Source organism: Malania oleifera, chromosome 13 (assembly GCF_029873635.1).
Source record: "Malania oleifera isolate guangnan ecotype guangnan chromosome 13, ASM2987363v1, whole genome shotgun sequence".
In the NCBI taxonomy this organism is placed as follows: Eukaryota; Viridiplantae; Streptophyta; class Magnoliopsida; order Santalales; family Ximeniaceae; genus Malania; species Malania oleifera.
The window spans coordinates 5,101,110-5,119,713 of record NC_080429.1 but is presented as its reverse complement, the minus strand read 5'-3'; the positions used below and the strand labels follow the sequence as shown (position 1 = coordinate 5,119,713).

General features: G+C 37.2%; 1 protein-coding gene across 11 annotated transcripts in view; it reads left to right on the top strand.

The window, feature by feature from the left end:
* The first annotated feature begins 1,499 nt into the window (after positions 1-1,499).
* LOC131145419 (uncharacterized) overlaps positions 1,500-18,604 on the top strand; it is a 91,428-nt gene continuing 74,323 nt past the window's right edge. For 5 of the 11 annotated variants that reach the window (XR_009134151.1, XR_009134145.1, XR_009134147.1 and 2 more), the window contains exons 1-3: positions 1,597-1,735; positions 9,714-9,842; positions 9,952-10,057. Coding sequence is in view for 3 of the 11 variants with exons in the window: in XM_058094464.1 (XP_057950447.1) it covers positions 9,998-10,057 (60 nt within the window). In the remaining 8 variants the exon portion in view is untranslated. Of the gene's footprint in view, positions 1,843-3,977; positions 4,053-9,713; positions 9,843-9,951; positions 10,058-18,604 lie in introns of all 11 variants that reach the window. The other 6 variants (XM_058094465.1, XR_009134148.1, XR_009134150.1 and 3 more) reach the window with 6 other exon arrangements.

Below are 18,604 nucleotides of genomic sequence, written 5' to 3'. Positions count from 1 at the left end.
TTGACTTGAAGAGCAGATCAACAGAAGTTGCCCACGAAGGACAACTCCGCAAAAACAGCTCGACAAGAATTGCCTTGAAGAGCAGCTCGGCAGAAGTTGCCCACGAAGGACTACTCGGTAAAACAGCTCAGCGAGAACTGCTTGGCATAAATAGCTTGGCGAGAACAGCTTGACAAGAGTAGCTCGACACAAATACTCAATGAAAATTCGACTCGGTAAATCGGTTCGGCAAAGCCATGTTCACCTTCACCTCAGCTCGAACTAGCCAATGCCCCCTCGAGTTTGGCTCAACAAAGCCAAGAGTGCCACAAGATCGGCTCGGGTAAGCCAAGCACACCCCAAATCTGACTCAGCAAGTTGTAGATAAAGAAGTAGTCGAAGAGGGTGTAAAAAAAAAAATTGGCCCAAGCCTTCGCTCCATGGACTAAGCCCAAGTAAGAAATCTTCCATTAAGAAACCACGCATCATTACCTTGGATCGGGTCATGACCCAGATCAAACACAACTAGGTTCCACAAAAACCCAACAAGAACAACTTTCAAACTTTGGGAACATAGTTCAAAACTTCGAAACTAAGGGGGGGACAACTAATATGCTCTAAATATATCAGCTTATAAAAGGAAGTCAAAACCCAACAATCACTACCCAAGTCAAATCCTCTGGTAAGAGCAATTAACTCTAATCCAATAAGGAAGGGAGAGATCCATGCTGACGCTTTAAACCTTCGGAGTGATCCACGCCCCCGCATCAATGACAGATCATCCCAAGGGTCAAACCTCGCCACTATAAAGAAGAGTGATGCAAGTAAGCCAAGGTACTCACTCTTAACCCACTTTACTGTTGCATTCAACCTCTTTGAAGTGTTCTTTTACTTAGGCATTAGAGTGATCCCCCGGAGTACACTCCGGGTCCTCCAAGCCTGCTGTGTTTCCATCCTTTTCATGTCATCGAAAGTTGGAGAGTGACGGTCGTAGGTCATCACTAATTTTATCCCGCAACAATTGTAATTTACAATTCTTTAATCTTCTTCAGGGAGATTTGGATGCTATTTTTTTGTTGTGATGCAATTGGAGTTCTTTCTGCTTTAGTTGTTATTGATATTATTAGGAGAACGAAAGATAGAAAGGCGATGTTTTTAAAAGGTTTAAAATTATTAGCATTTTTTTCTTATCATACAGAATCCAATTCTATTATAGAAGCATTGTAGGAAGCTAATGACTGCATTGAAATTTTATTGTTATTTTTTCATAAGCAAGAGTTGTGGTGGACCATATCAAGAGAAGATGAAGTTCCTTTTGGAAATCTCTTACCATCATTGAGGTCAATTGTTTTATTTTTTGCTAAGTTATTTACATTGAAAGGAAGCTATTGCTTGACTCACGATTTTGCAAAATATGCGTTGAAGAAAATATAGTAAAAAATAAGTTTATTTTTTTATTTTTCTTTTTTTTTTCCCTCCAAACAAAACCTAAAAGTTGCATCATAAATAATATAATTTTAAAAATTGCGTAATGCGGGCCGATGGCGCCAAATAGTATTCAGTAGAAAGGCCAACTTTAAAGGCATCTCTCCGTCTCCTCCTCCTCCTCTCTCTCTCTCTCTCTCCCTCTCTCTCTCTCTCTCTCTCTCTCTCTCAGTTTCATGAAAGCTTGATACTTGATAGTTCTTCCGTGTCGTTGTTCCCCGTGAAGAGTTCTTGGTTCCTCCGCCGAGCGTCCCGCCGTCTTCCTCCACAGGTGCCTGCTCCTCTCTCTCTCTCTGAGTTTCGAGAAACCTTGACCATGCGTTTGGGAGTATGGAATTCGGATCTTGCCTAATTTGTGCTCCTAACCACTACCTGAGAGTAATTCGTTTTCCCAAATGGCTTGACTGATTTGCCGACAGTTTTCAAGATAATGTTTCTGATTTCGGAATTCGTGTTTCCATTCTTTTTATTCTTAAGATTTGTGAGAGTGCAATATAAAATTTATTCGTTGTATATTATATGATAAATGTCTTGACTTCAAAGAAGCTCTGGCCTCTCATTATTGACTACGATCAAAGCAGGATTATATTCTTAGGATTTGCAATCTCGAAATCTCGTGGCGAGGTGCTAAAAGGCAAAATTTATTTTCCCCATTCTTTTAGCACTCGTCTCTAGATGAAACTTTGAATTAGAAACGTTACTTTCTTGCAAATTGGATTTGAGAAATGTATTTTTTTTCTCGTAATGAAGATATTTTCTTTGCTTCTTTATCTCTCCCTTAACCCTTATATGACATTTTCTTTTTGTTAGAATCCCAAGTATCTTTGTGAATAATGAATAAATTAGGAAGGTGGATAAAGGTAGGAGATTTTATTTTATTGTATTTTATTCTATAGGGAGATTATTTCCTTATTTAGATTAGTTGACTATATTATAAAAGATTGGGATGTACATAGTAAATTGAATTGAAGAATTATTCATATAGAATTCTGCTTACATGGTATTAGAGCTAGGTTTTCTAAACCTTAGCTAACTATGGCAGACGATGCCGTCAACAGCAGAGGGTCTTTCTCTGAAACTCTCGACGGCAACTCTGACATCATCTCAATCGTGAGTTCGCAGGGGCTAGACAACACGGCCTTTCCACTCTCGGTATAGAATTGAACTGAAAAAATTTCCGTGAATGGGCTCAATCCATTAAACTAGTGATTGAAGGAAAAGGGAGGTTAGGATACCTTACCGGCAAACGGAAGAAGCCCGCCACAACCGACATCACAGCTCTGCAAAAATGGAAAGCTGAGAATTCCATGGTGACAACGTGGCTCATAAATTCGATGAAGCCCTTAATCGGCAAGATATACTTGTTCCTTCCAATAGCGAAGGATGTCTAGGATGCAGCTCGCGAGACATAGGATGTCTGGGATGCAGTTCGCGAGACATACTCTGATGCTGAAAGTTACTCCCAAATCTTTGAGATTAAGACCTGACTGTGGCAGTTGTGGCAAGGAGAAAGGGAGGTCACCAAGTACTTCATGGAGATGACCACCTTCTGGTAAGAGCTTGACCTCAGCGTCGATGAAGAGTGGGAGTGCTCCGGCGACAGCAAATGGTACAAGCGATGCCTCGAGAATGAGAGGGCGTTCGAGTTTTTGGTAGGTCTTAATCGCGAACTGGATGATGTACGAGGGAGGATCCATGGCCGGCGTCTCCTACCTTTGAACCGGGAGGTCTTCGCAGAGGTGCGGCGTGAGGAGAGTTGCGGCAAGGTGATGTTGAAAACGTGCCGTGAACTTGAAATCTCAGCCCTAACCTGAAAAGACATGGGGCTTGAAGTTTCGGCCCTAATGTCAAAAAATCCTACGGGCTTGGGCTTTATTGCGAGCTTGGGCTCCGGTTCTGGACAAAGGCCACAAAAGGGAAAAATTTGGTGCGAACATTGTCGAAAGTCAGGATATTCAAAAAACACATGCTGGGAGATTCATGGAAAACCCGCAGATTGGAAGCCGAGACAATATCAAAAAAATCGTGGGTATCAGGCTACTGCTGATTGTTCAATTGAAAAACCACAAGGTGAAAAAATCAATAATATTTCAAGTAGTGCATTCAGCCCTGAGCAGTTGGATCAACTATATAAAATGATTTCCTTAATTCAAACGTCGGGTTAGTCTTCCACTAGTTCTCTGGCTCACCGAGGTAATTATTTGTCAGCCTTAAATACTATATCATGTTACAAATCACTATGGATAATTGACTTGGGTGCATCTGATCATATGATTGGTTCTTATCAATTGTTTTCATCTTATTCACCATATGCTGGAAATCTGAGAGTCAAAATTGCAGATGGTTCTCTCTCACCAGTCGCAAGTAAAGGAAGTATTCGCATATCTGACTCTGTAACTTTAAAATCTGTCCTCCATGTTCCCAAGTTATCTTGCAATTTGTTATCTATCAGCCAATTAACAAAAGACTCCAATTGCTATGCTAAATTTGTTTAATCTCATTGTGTTTTTCAGAACTGTCATCGAGGAAGACGATTGGCACTGCCAAGGCGTATGAAGGACTCTACTACTTTGAGGAGGCAAACTTGAGTAAACAATATAATACTGCAATTTGTGATTTTGTATCTATCTCTAAAGAGAATGAACTTTTGTTATGGCATTCTAGGATGGGTCACCCAAATTTTCAATATTTAAAACGCTTGTTTCTATCTATATGTTCAAATAAAAAGTCTTCTGAGTTTCAATGTGAAGTGTGTGAGCTTGCAAAACACCGGCATGCCTCTTTCCCATCATCCATATACAAACCATCCCGCCTGTTTACTATGATTCACAGTGATTTGTGGGGACCCTCAAGATCTCCCAATTGCACCCATACAAAATGGTTTGTTATTTTTATTGATGACCATACTCGTCTTTGTTAGGTTTACTTGTTGAAAGATAAAACAGAAGCCCGCTCCATTTTTGTCAATTTTCATTCCATGGTTCAAACACAATTCCAGACTCAAATTCAAATTTTACGTACTGATAATGGTACGGAATATTTTAATGAAATTCTGGGAACTTATCTTCAAGGACATGGGATTATTCATCAGAGTTCTTGTGTAGACACCCCTTAACAAAATGGGGTTGCAGAACGAAAAAATAGACATATACTTGAAGTAGCTTGGGCTTTGATGTTCACTACAAACATGAAAAACTATTTTGGGAGATGCCATCTTAACAGCTACCCATCTTATTAATTGAATGCCGAGTCGAATACTTTTCTTTGCCACTCCTTTCCAGAAATTCCAGGAATTTTTTCCTACATCCCGCCTTCCCTCTAGTATTCCGCTAAAAATCTTTGGCTACATTGCATTTATTCATGTTCATGCTCACCATCGGGATAAATTGGATCCTTGTGCTGTTACATGTGTTTTCATCGGTTACTCCCCTACCCAGAAAGGATACAAATGCTATGATCCTGTCTCCTGTCTCAAAAAGGACGTTTGTTAGCCCGGATGTCACATTCTTTGAAACCACTCCTTATTTCCCCAAGGCCTCTCTTCAGGGGGAGAAATGGAGTGAAGATCGGTTCGTTGACTTCTTTACTACTGAATATGTACCATTTGAACCCGTACCATCTATTGAGCCTCCCATTGCTTTGTTCCCTAACCCATCTATTGAGTCTTCCATTGCTTCACTTCCTGACCTGCCGAACACAAAAGAGCACTTAATCTCAGGGGGAGATACAGGAAAATAAAACAATGCAGATATACTTGTTTACTCAAGAAAGCCGAAAACAAGAACAGGGAGAATTTCATACTTGAGGCACCAAGAGCGTTGGAACTGGTGATGGCTCCAAATAACCATTAGTCCACACCCAATCCTGATCCTGTAATAGAGCTCCCGTCTGATAATCTTGTACCCAAAGACATTAATTTACCTATTGTAATTAGAAAACAAACCAGGTCATGTACTCAATATCCTTGGTCTAAATACATGTCTTATAAAAGTTTGTCTACAGGATATCGTGCTTTTGTCTCTAACCTTGATAGGACGAGAATTCCAAAGAACATTAGGAAGCCCTGGAAATACCTAAATGGAGGGAGGTGGTCATGGAGGAAATGTGGGCTCTAGAAAAAAATGGAACTTGGGAATTAATGAATTTGCCGAAAGGGAAGAAGCCAGTTGGTTGTAAATGGGTCTTCACAGTGAAACATAAATCTGATGGGACAGTTGAACGATATAAAGCCAGGCTTGTTGCAAAAGGTTTTACACAGACTTATGACATTGACTATACGGAGACATTTGCAACAGTGGCAAACTTGAATACAGTTCGAGTCCTCCTGTCCTTAGCAACCAATTTAGATTGGCCACTACAACAACTTGACATTAAGAATGCATTTCTAAATGGTGAGTTAGAAGAAGAAGTTTACATGACTATACCGCTAGGATTAAGTAAGAAAGGTGAAGAAAACAGAGTGTGTAAACTCAAGAAGTCCCTGTATGGACTTAAACAATCTCCTAGAGTATGGTTCGACAGATTTGCAAAAGTAATAAAGAACCAAGGATATCGACAAGGGCAATCAGATCATACCCTGTTCTTCCAATAGTCTGAAAAGGGCAAGAAAACAATTCTAATAGTATATGTTGATGATATAATCCTAACTGGGGATGGCACGGTAGAGATGGAAAGATTGAAGAGGGTTCTAGCTACTGAATTTGAAGTTAAAGACTTGGGACAAATGCGGTACTTCTTGGACATGGAAGTTGCTAGAATGAAAAAGGGAATTAGTGTTTCTCAGCGAACATATGTTATTGACCTCCTAATTGAAACCGATATGCTTGGATGCAAACCCAGTGAAACCCCGATTGAAGCAATAAAAAGGGTTGAAAACTGTGGGATACTAGTTGAAAAGGAGAGGTATCAGAGATTGATTGGTAAGCTAATCTACCTATCACATACTAGACCAGATATTGCATTTGCAGTCAGTGTAGTAAGCCAACATATGCATTCACCAAAAGAAGCCCACTTGATGCTGTGTACAAGATCCTTCGATATCTCAAGGGCTCCTTGGGCAAAGGACTCTTCTTCAAGAAATGTGAAAACAAGAAAGTAGAGATCTTTACAGATGTAGATTGGGCAGGATCAGTGGAAGATAGAAGGTCCACCACAGGTTATTGCACATTCGTCTGGGGAAATCTAGTAACTTGGAGAAGCAAAAAACAGAATGTAGTGGCTCGTAATAGTGTTGAAGCTGAGTTTAGCGTAGTTGCTCAAGGAATATGTGAAGGACTGTGGTTACATAAAATCTTGGAGGAACTACAGGTCCTAGTGGAATTTCCTATCAAACTCTATTGTGACAACAAGGCAGCCATCAGTATCTCTCTCAATCCAATTCAACATGATAGGACTAAACATGTGGAAGTGGATAGACACTTTATCAAAGAAAAAGTTGAAGAAGGAACTATCTGTATAACTTATGTACCTACGAAGGAACAAACTGCAGATATCTTCACTAAAGGGTTGGGACGACAGAACTTTGATGATCTCATTAGCAAGTTGGAGATGATTAATATCTATGATCCAACTTGAGGGGGAGTGTTAAAATCCCAAGTATCTTTGTGAATAATGAATAAATTAGGAAGGTGGATAAACGTAGGAGATTTTAATTTATTGTATTTTATTCCGTAGGGAGATTATTTCCTTATTTAGATTAGTTGATTGTATTAGAAAAGATTGGGATGTACATACGTAAATTGAATTGAAGAATTATTCATATAGAATTTTGCTTACACTTTTGCTTCTTTTACACTATTCCAGCAATCAAAGTGAACAATCACGAACGGGAAATTGGGGTAGTCTGTCATTTTCTTTGCTTTCTTTACACTATTCCAGCAACCAAGGTGAACAATCACAAACGGATAATTGATTCAAGGAGGATATATCTTAGAAATTTTATGCTTTGGGAATGTTAGTATACCACTTTACCTAAAAGTTTAATCACTCCCATGGGAAATGGATATGTTGTGAAAGGGTTAGTTAAAACCAGCCTTGAGTTGCATTTGTTGCTGCCTTTCATAAATATTTATTTAAAAATGCTAATAATTAGACTGCTATATTGGTTTAGTTTACATTATACTTCAATCTGTATAATTGAAGCGAATATGTTTTTTTTTTAGGTGTTGTAAATTTGTAATTAGTATGGCAGCTACTTACATATTTTTGTTTGCGAACAATTTTAAATTAGAGGTAGCACGAATTACCTACTTACCCATAGAAAGATATGTTGCAGCACATACATTCTTGCGGTTGTATTGTTTGTTTTATTTTAGGTTATTTGTAATTATTTATTTCAATTGTATAGTTGGGTGTATAAGAACTTGCATATATTGTATTTGACTATTAGTAGACCACTCCCTCCCACAGTTATCAGATCTGAATTCAGAATTCAGATTTGAGCTATGTTTCTATTTCTCAATGATTCTGATCTTCTGTTTAATTCTTTGTTCTCTCCTTGTTCTTTTTTATATCCTGTTGCCCTCTTTTTCTCTTGTTCTTCTTTCAAATCTCTCCCTGAATTCTCTTTTCTCTCACTGTTTCTAGTTGTTGCTTGTTATTTTGTTTGTTACTGATTATTATGGTCTTTTAGCACTTGTAATATTGCTACATTAGTAGGCATGAGTTAGTGACGGTATTGTGATCATTGTTATGAACTTGATATATATTATAAATAGAGGGAGTAAATAATTATTTTTTTAGGTCATTCAATTCACTAAATACTTGAACATGGTACTAAAGCAAGATTTGACCTAAACCCTAAACACATAGCCGCACCGACACCTCTATCTTGAACATGGTACTAAAGCAAGATTTGACCTAAACCCTAAACACATAGCCCCACCGACACCTCTATCTTTTTTACTCCCGAGATTTTATTATTGCATCTATTGTTGTAAAAATAACATAGAAGGAAAATAAATATAATTAATTATTAATAATAACAAAACATATACTTACCAAAAGTTGAGGTGTGGAAGGACCAACATCCTTAAGCTGATTTTGTGCTTACGGAGAACATATTTTTTTGCAAATAGTCATTGCGTACACAACCTTTAAGATTACTCAGCTGATTTGGTTTTGTGTAGACTCACTACACTAGAGCTATAGGAGATGTAGTGTTTGATTGCCCAACAAAGTTTAAAACACAAGAAAAAAAGATAAGAGAGTTTCAAGTTGTTGTTTGGGAGAAGAGAGGTTTTCATATTTTTGTTTGGAAGCTAAATCTTGCCATTTATAAGCTATAACTTATTATTCCAGCCACAATAAACATGAAACATAAATATAATATATTTTTGTTTAATGACTTGGAAGTCCAACTTGGACAAGCCCTTCGGACCCACTCAGGCGGCATCAAATTGGGGGAATGAAAACATTGTTGCCCAACCATTGATGCATCTTTGGTAATCTACTAAGCAAATCACGAGTGAGGGATTGAACTTGAGACCTTGGGGTCACCAAAGCCCAACTTTTCCCTTACCACTTGAGCAAACCCAGTTGGGCATAAATATAATATACTTAATATTCTAAAAATTGGCAAAAATGAAATATTAAAAACTATATATTTAAAAAATAAAACTGATGGCTATTCAATGACACATATTAAATATATATATATATATATATATATATATTAACTTGAAACACCTAAATATTAATACCAGCATCTATGCCATAGGACATGTAAAAGCAAAGAAGTCACCCCCCTGTTATTGCCCCCCTTTAAGCATGAGCTAGATTATTCACAAATGCCTGTTCTAATTTTGAAAATTATATTGATTGCTTTTGCATTACTTATGGCAGCAATGTTGATCTTGAAACCAAAGACTACTTTTTATTTGCTCCCAATCTTTTACATCTTTGGATTTTCCCTATTCCACATGGAAATGAATGAATAAATTAGGGAAAATTATATCAAACTTGATTATTGAAATAGTTTAATTAACAATTTTAAGCAATACAAGTATATCTTCTTATCATCATGTTGTGCCTGTAAAGATCATTATCATAATTTTACTTGCTTATGCTGCTGAAAATTGGAAGTTTTTTGGCCTTCTTGATACAGCCGAAGTGTGTTGGCCATTGCTCAATGCTCTTCCTGCACCGACATTTAATTCTTCCTCTGGCCTATGCCTGTTGGTTTTTCTGTGGCGTTATTTCTCAAGTTTTTTATTTTTTTAACTTCACTAATTGTGGAGATGGATTTGCAGGGTTCAGCGGTTGTACCAACCTCCACACAAATGTCACATGAGACACAGAGGGAATACTTTTTGAAAAAGAAAAGGAGAGCCGCTGAAAATATATTGATCATGTAATACTTTTTTTTTTTGAAAGAAAAGGTATATTTTTTTGTAATTCGTATAATGGTGTGATGGTTTTTGTTTGAAAAAAAGAATATTCCAAGCATTAAAATATACTTACTTGATTCTACATATATTGTCTTTGTAGATTCATGATTTGATAGAACATTGCTTACTATTTTATACAAATAAAAATGAGACTGCCAAGATCCTTTCAGATGAAGCAAGCACATGACCTCGCTTTACAACTGCAGGTTAGCTGCCTCATCTCTCTATCTGTTTCTTTGACTATTTTGCATCTAGATTGGTAGTTGTTTACCATTGACTTTTATTTTAGCCTTGAATCATTTCACACAAAGGAGTACCAAGGATTGGTTACTAGCAAAAGGAATGTGATGTCATAATATTGAATTGTCCATGGCCTAATATGATGGAGATAAAATAACATGATTTGGACTATTATATTTGTTGAGCACTACATAAGAGTTAGTCAATATATTTAAAGATCCAGATAATAAGCCCATGGACAGTGACATTTTTTATGACTTCTGCTCACTTACCTTCCAATCCCTTTGAAGATTGAACAGCGATATCCATAAAAATAAAAAAAACCAAATGAATGGGCCCAAAAGGACACCAAGAAAATACCACTCTATCCCATAATGAGCTTGGACAATATGAGTGCCTCCTAAAAGTTCTCGAATCCCTGTCTAGCCAAAGTGATCAAATGATTGCTAAAACTATCCTGTACCATAGAAGGGTATCCATTCTGCTTGAGCCAAAACCCTTATAGCATGCTAGCAAGAGAAGATCACATTCCAAGGTGCCACCCAAGCTTATTCGGGATATGAAAAGAGAGCATTCCAAAAGATATGAAGCCACCTTACAATGAAGAAACAGGTGAGTGTTTGTTTTGTGGACTCGCCACAAGTTAAGCGCATGTTGGGGCTTAGAGACACGTAGGGCCTTCTTATTTATAATATGTCATGCATATTCATCCTATCCACCATCATAGTCGAGATGAAGATCCAAATCTTCTAGGGAACCTTAGCCTTCCAAATGATTTGGCTCCAAGGGAAAGACTTGGAGGAGGGGGCTTTAATTAAAGAGATGTGAGAAAAATGATTTACAAGGGAACAACCCCAAGGAATCACCCTTCCAAAACTCTCTCATCCTCCTTACTAGAAGGAGTAGAGCTGTCTAGCACGGAAAGCAATTTGGTAAGCTCTTCAACCTCTCTTTCGTTGAGATATTTGAAGAAGTGGAAGTCCTATGAAAGAATACCCCCCTTCGTAGAAAAGAAGAAGCTAATAAGGGCATTGTGAAGAGAAGAAAGTTTGAGCAACTGAGGCACCTTCAACTCCAAAGAAAACTTTATCACTATTCAAACAAACAACTTGACCTATGTGATTTGACAATCACAATCCCATCTAATCCACCATTTTTTTTATCCTTAATATTCTTTCCACAATTGCCACTGCAAGTTGTTGTAAAGTTAGTGATGGAGAAGAGAAGAAGAGGAAGAGAAGAAGAGGAAAAAATGGTAGCAGTTTCCTAGAGTCTACATATAGATTCAGGTCTGGCACCTCATATACTATTAATAATATTAGTTATAATAAAGTATTGAGGACAAAAATACCCCCATTAACGCAGCCTAATTATTAAAATAACATATTGATGTAGGATAAGAAGCAAGACCTTGGAAAGATCCATGTTGGAGACCACTTAAGAAGAATTGGTTTGATAATTTCTGGGTTTAATTAGTAGTTCACTGTTTAGTTTAATTAAGATAGTATTATGTATATTTGGGGGCTTGTTTTTGATATTTGTGTATTCCAGGGGTATGTTTGTAATGCTAGTAGTTTGAGGGATATGTGTGTAATTTTGTGTGCTTAGAGTTTTCCTTGTAAATAGAGTGTGAAAGCCATGTTGTAGGTAGTTATTAATGAATCTGAATTGGAATTGAATGTGAGTTCCCCCCTGGTATCTTCTCTCTCCTCCCTTCCCTTTCCTTCCTCTCTTCTATTTCTTCTAAATTCTCTCATGGCTGTAGAACCTTGATGCTGCCCCTGCATCACATTCTCTTCTAACACTCCCCCTCAAGATGGAGGTGTATAAATATCACCTAACCCTAGCTTGTAACAACCATTAGACAAGGCAGACTTAAACAAAGCCTTCATAAGAACATCTCCTAACTACTCTATAGATATCACAAAAGGAGTCATTCACGACCTTCTTCAACACAACATCCTTCAAAAAATGACAGCCAACTTCCATGTGCATTGTCTCTCATGAAACACTAGATTGCTAGAAATTTAAATGGCAGCTTGATTATGCAAAAACATATCTGTTGGTTTTGTTACCAAGAATCGCATCTCTAACATAAGAGATTTGAGCCGTGTTAGCTTGCCCATAGTTTGAGCACTAGATATTGACACAATAGTTTGCTTCTTGCTATGCTAGGTAACAAAATTATTCGCAAATGTACAATATCCAATAGTGGTCTACTAATCATCAATAAATCCAACCCAATTTGCATTAGAGTATCCCACAATCTCACAATTTCTGTTACACTTATATATTAAACCTCTGGCTGGAGAGCCTTTGAGATGCTGCAAAATCCTGCAAACAACATCCCAATGTGATTGTTTGGGATTTTCTATAAACTAACTCACTGCCCCCAATCTTGAGTCTAGTGACAAATATGTAGATCGACTTTCCAACCAACTGCCTATGTGGACGTTTGTCTTTGAAGTCTGGTCCAAAATCCCTAGACAACTTCATAGTAGGATATGCAGAAGTATCAACTGGCTTAGCACCCAATAGACCAGTATCACTTAGTGAGTCCAATTTTCATTGAGATACATTCAATTCTTTCCTACATTATACAATTTTAATACCAAGACTCTAACATAGAATACCCAAGTCATTGATTTAAAAATTTTGCTTGAAGCCATTGCTTAACATTTACAATTTCTCTTTGGTCATTGCCAGTGATATGATCAGCATAACTACTAGAAGCACCAAACTTCTCTACTTTTTGTAGACAAAAACTACAATGATCAAAGTTGCATTGGACAAAGCCAAATGCAAAGACTACAATGCTAGTTTACTAAACTTTTCAAACCAGTCCCAACTTCTTAAGACCATAAATTACCCAATGCAACCTATATACTTTAGCATCCTCCCCCTAAGCAATATTCCCAGAAGGTTGCTCCATGTATGCCTTTTCTTGCAAATCTCCATACAAAAATGCATTCTTCACAATTCACATTCAATTGATAGAAGGGCCATGCACAATCTGAAAAAGTAACCTTATAGTGTAAAGTAGTGGGGTTTAGGACTCAAACAAATTAGGACTACTTGTCATATGGTAGGAGGCACCATAATTGTTGTGAGAATTCGCAAGTGCATGAAATCGCAACAAGTAATATAGTGATAAAGAAAAGGTGTCAAACCGACGAGGACTATTTACCTATTAACTATTAAAATTGTTCTAATTCTAAATTATTTGAAAATCAAGAAAAGTGGTGGATTTTGAATCTGAAAAATAAAATAATACTTAAAAAGAAGAATATTTCACCCAATAATAAAACACTAAGGCATCCGACTCACCGAACCAATCCAATCCCAAATCCTAATCATGCAATCAATCAATTATCATCCTATTTGATGGCGAAATATTCTAACTTATCTAAGACCCTCTCTCGAGTAGAATTAGAATTACCCACAATACGATAACCCTTGATATGTCTATGCGAATTTAAAAGCATTTGAGTACATTAAGATTAATAATATTTCACATAAAAGCCGCACAAATCACGTTGGCACATTCCTGTCTTTTGTTCAATTCATGGCGTGCATCGTATGAAGCTAAACTACATGCATCATCTCTCGAATTAACATGCACGACAAATCATTCAACTATTGGCCAGATAATTGAAAACATTAAACTCAATGATGTATACTCAAAGGGAAGGATAAAATTATGATCACATAGAAATAAGATTCAGAATTGTCTTGGAGAGGTTACATCGTAGCCTTAGCAATAGCAATTAGCCCATAATAGAATCAAAATAAACCATAATGATTCTAGAATTCATAATGAAAATTGTATGAAGAGAAGATGAAAGAATTAAAAAGGAAATTGTATGTTGATCGAGAATCTCAATCATCAACAACTCCACTTCGACCTCTCTTCTTCTTCTTCTTTTTCCAAGCTTTGAATTCCTCTCTAATGGTGAAACAAATCCTCTTTCTCTTTCCCAGCTTCGAATCCCCTCCTTTTATAAAGTTATGGTCGTCCACCCTTATCTCCCCAAAACAAGATCATCCAAATCCCCTCCTTTTCTGCCGCCGCTTTGATGTGCGATTTTCTCTATTGAGATCTTCTCATGTTTGAAAATCTTCAACATGAAAGTTGTCAAATTTTTTCTTAACGTTCCGTAGATACCAAGATCGCCCTTTTTGGAGTTTTGTAGCAGAAGTTCGGGAGAGCAATTTGAGTTTGAGAAGGACTCTTGATGAAGGGAATTTGAATTTGAAAAGTAAAGTTTCCTCCCTATCCCATGACTCCTTTAATTTATTTATTCCAAAACAAAAATAAACAAAATAAATCAAAACTCTAATAAATAATAAAATTAAACACAAACTAGCATAAAAATAAGAGTGAAAGTATGACAAAACTTGTATAGAAATTAAACACATCAAGAATCTATTACTTAAGGTGAGGAGGATGAAGAGGCAAGAAACCTGGTTGTATTTGAACGGGCCACAGTAGCACTAGAAGACTGAGTTTGGAGTTGTTGAACCATGCAAAAAAGATTGTTAAATTTCTCTTGGGACACGGTATATGATTTATTCGGCTTTCCAGTGGAGTGGCTAGGTGTATTTTGTCAATACAAGGTTTGCCCTTTGCAAGAGACATACTGGCCCAAATTGGTTTCCCAAGGGCATCCTAAGATTCCCAACAGCAATCTGCAAAATGATTTTCTTTGCTAAAATGTGCGCAAATGCAATTTTTGACGTGATGAACTCCTTGTGTTAGAATGTGTGCAAAAGCAAGAATTGCCATGACAAACTCCTTGTCCTAACACACAATCACTACATCCAAACCTTGCCTTCATCCTCCAAAACTTCTCCTACTAGTTAGAGAAAATATCCATGGCTGAATTATCAAGGGAAGGAGCTTGAGAAAAAATCAGGCAGTACATACTAGCACAAAATAGCACTATCAGGATCTCAAAAAATAAAGAACTTACAACACTTACGACCTTCCAAAAATGCAGAACTTTTATGGGGCAGCCATGACTATAGAACTGAGCTTACAATACCCTAGGAGGAATTACTTCACCACAAAGAACAGGGCAGACCACAACAAACTATTGCAGGCATTTAATAAACAACCTGGCAGCAGCTACAGGCAATCAGTACAAGATTGTAAGCAATCAACCACGAACACATGGCATCAAAACAGCATCATCAGCAAACAAACAGTATAAACTGATAGCAGCCCATGGAATAGAGGAAACACAACAGCTGCATACTAGAAAACAGAGTATAACTGACTTCAGGTTAGTAAATCACCATGAAAACACACAGCTTCCTACCAAGGATGTTGCACAACCTAACCAAGAGGAAGGGTGTCCTTGAACTGTAAGAACTTAAAGAGTATTTCTTTAATTGATGAGAACCAATCATGCCAGAATCAGTCATGTCAAATCATCAAGAACATTAAACTAAATGTGGAAGCGTACCTGAATCCATAGTGTCCCAAGATGTGTCGAGCTGTGCGGATGGCCTTCCAGATCAACACGTAATGTCCAAAGAATTCCTTCTGCATTCTCTGTATTCTATTTTTGGCTATGGGACGACAAAAGAGAAATTATATAACCGTCCGTGTGATCCGGGGACCATAACCACTATATATATAATCGTTGGCCATATATGTGTATTTCGGTTTTCACCCATCATAATAAATGGAAATAACCATTAAAGTATCTACACATTAAAGGTCCACAACTGTTTCGGATGCATTAAAGCCTATTATAATCCAAAATAGCCTCATCACTTTTAAATAGGGCCTTTCCTTATTAGACAGTCCACAACACATAATTGTTTCAATATATGCCCTAATTGAATTTTGATCCAACAATCTCCCACTTGGGCTATATGTGTAACCTCATAATTATGTATTGCAAAAAATAACCAAATGAGCTCAACTTTGCTGCCATACTGAAATGTATCTATAATTAATCTTGTCCATCAATTATACTAACATAGGATCAAAGCGGGCCTTTGTTACAATATTCGTAACTCGACCCATCAATAGTCACATATGCCAATACAACTGAATGAAATGGATTATGATGTGGATGTGTAGCATGGAAATTTCATGCAATGTGATCTTAACATGCCTATTTCCAATTGGTCCACCTTAAACCTTAGTGAGATCAAACCATAACATAAATCAGAGTGTGAAAACCAAACTTTATTTTTGCAGAAAATAACCTCAAAATAATCCATAAACTAGAATAATTAAAAAAAAAAAAAACATCCATAAATTACAAACTCCCACTAAAACTGAACATCATCTAGAAATATGACACCCATTTGAGTAGTGTGCTCATGAAACTGTTTGGGCGACAATCCCTTAGTAAGCGGATCCGCAACCATGGAGTTTGTACCAATGTGCTCTATAGACAACTGACCACTTTGAACTCTTTCTTTAACAACTAGAAACTTGATGTCTATATGCTTTGACTTCGTCGATTGTTGGAATATAAAACTGCAGATTTATTGTCACAAAATAACTTAAGTGGTCTATCAATACTATCCACTATGCGCAGCTCTGTGACAAAATTCCGCAGCCATACTCCGTGATTAGATGCCTCATAACACGCTATATACTCTGCTGCCATGGTGGAAGAGGCTATAAGAGACTGTTTAGCACTCTTCCAGGAGATGGCACCTCCAGCAAGCAGAAAAATATAGCTCGATGTAGATTTCATACTGTTTTGGCATCCCGCAAAATCAGAGTTAGTATACCCGATGATCTCAAGCTGATCTAACTTCTGATACGTGAGCATGCATTCTTTTGTTCTCTGTAAGTACTGCAACACCCATTTAGCTGCTTTCCAATGGTCTGCTCTTGGATTACTTAAATACATGCCCAACATCCCAGTAACGTATGCAATATCTGGACGCGTACAAACCTGAGCATACATTAGACTACCTATAGCTGAAGCATAGGGACTCTTTTGCATTTCCTTTACCTCAAAATCATTCTTAGGACATTGATTGAGACTAAATTTGTCTCCCTTAGCCACAAGGGTATCACCTGGTTTACAATCTTGCATGCCATATCTTTTAAGAACCTTTTCGATATAGCTCTTTTGCAATAGTCCTAAAGTACCCCAAGAACGATCCCGGTGTATTTGTATCTCTAACACAAAAGAGGCTTCACCAAGATCTTTCATCTCAAAATTCTTAGCTAGAAATCTCTTGGTTTCATGCAAAAAGCCTATATCGTTGCTGGCAAGCAAGATGTCATCAACGTACAAAACCAGAAAAAATATACTTGCTCCCACTGAACTTATGATATACACAGTCATCAACTGAATTCATCTCAAAACCAAATGAGATAATTACATGATGAAACTTAATATACCATTGTCGCGATGCCTGTTTGAGTCCATAGATGGATTTCTTTAGTTTGCAAACCATATTCTTTGAGTCTCCTGACACAAATTTTTCTGGCTGCACCATATAGATTGTCTCATCAATGTTACCATTGAGAAACGCTGTCTTTACATCCATCTGATGTAACTCAAGATTTAAATGCGCCACTAATGCTGTTATAATCCTAAAAGAGTCTTTCAAAGAAACCGGAGAGAAAGTCTCTTTATAATCAATGCCTTCTTTCTGTGTAAAGCCCTTCGCAACAAGACGAGCCTTGTACCTTTCCACATTGCCTTTTGAATCCCTCTTGGTCTTAAATATCCAATTACAAGCAATGGGTTTTGTAACTTTTGGCAAATAGACATCAAGTTCCTAGTTGTTAAAGAAAGAGTTCAGAGTGGTCAGTTGTCTATAGAGCACATTGGTACAACTCCATGGTTGCGGATCTGCTTACCAAGGGATTGCCGCCTAGACAGTTTCATGAGCACACTACTCAGATGGGTGTCATATTTCTAGATGATGTTCAATTTTAGTGGGAGTTTGTAATTTATGGATGTTTTTTTTTTTTCGATATAGACATGGTTTTTAGTTATTCTAGTTTATGGATTATTTTGAGGTTATTTTCTGTAGAAATAAAATTTGGTTTTCACACTCTGATTTATGTTATGGTTTGATCTCACTAAGGTTTAAGGTGGACCAATTGGAAATAGGCATGTTAAGATCACATTGCATGAAATTTCCATGCTACACATCCACATCATAATCCATGTCATTTAGTTGTATTGGCATATGTGACTATTGATGGGTCGAGTTACGAATATTGTAACAAAGGCCGCTTTGATCCTATATTAGTATAATTGATGGACCGGATTGGTTATTTTTTGTAATACATAATTATAAGGTTATACATATAGGCCAAGTGGGAAATTGTTGGATCAAAATTCAATTATGGGTATATATGTGAAACAATTATGTGTTGTGGACTGTCTAATAAGGAAAGGCCCTATTTAAAAGTGATCGGTTATTTTGGATTATAATGGACTTTAATGTATCCGAAACGATTGTGGACCTTTAATGTGTAGATACTTTAATGGTTATTTCCGTTTATTATGATGGGTGAA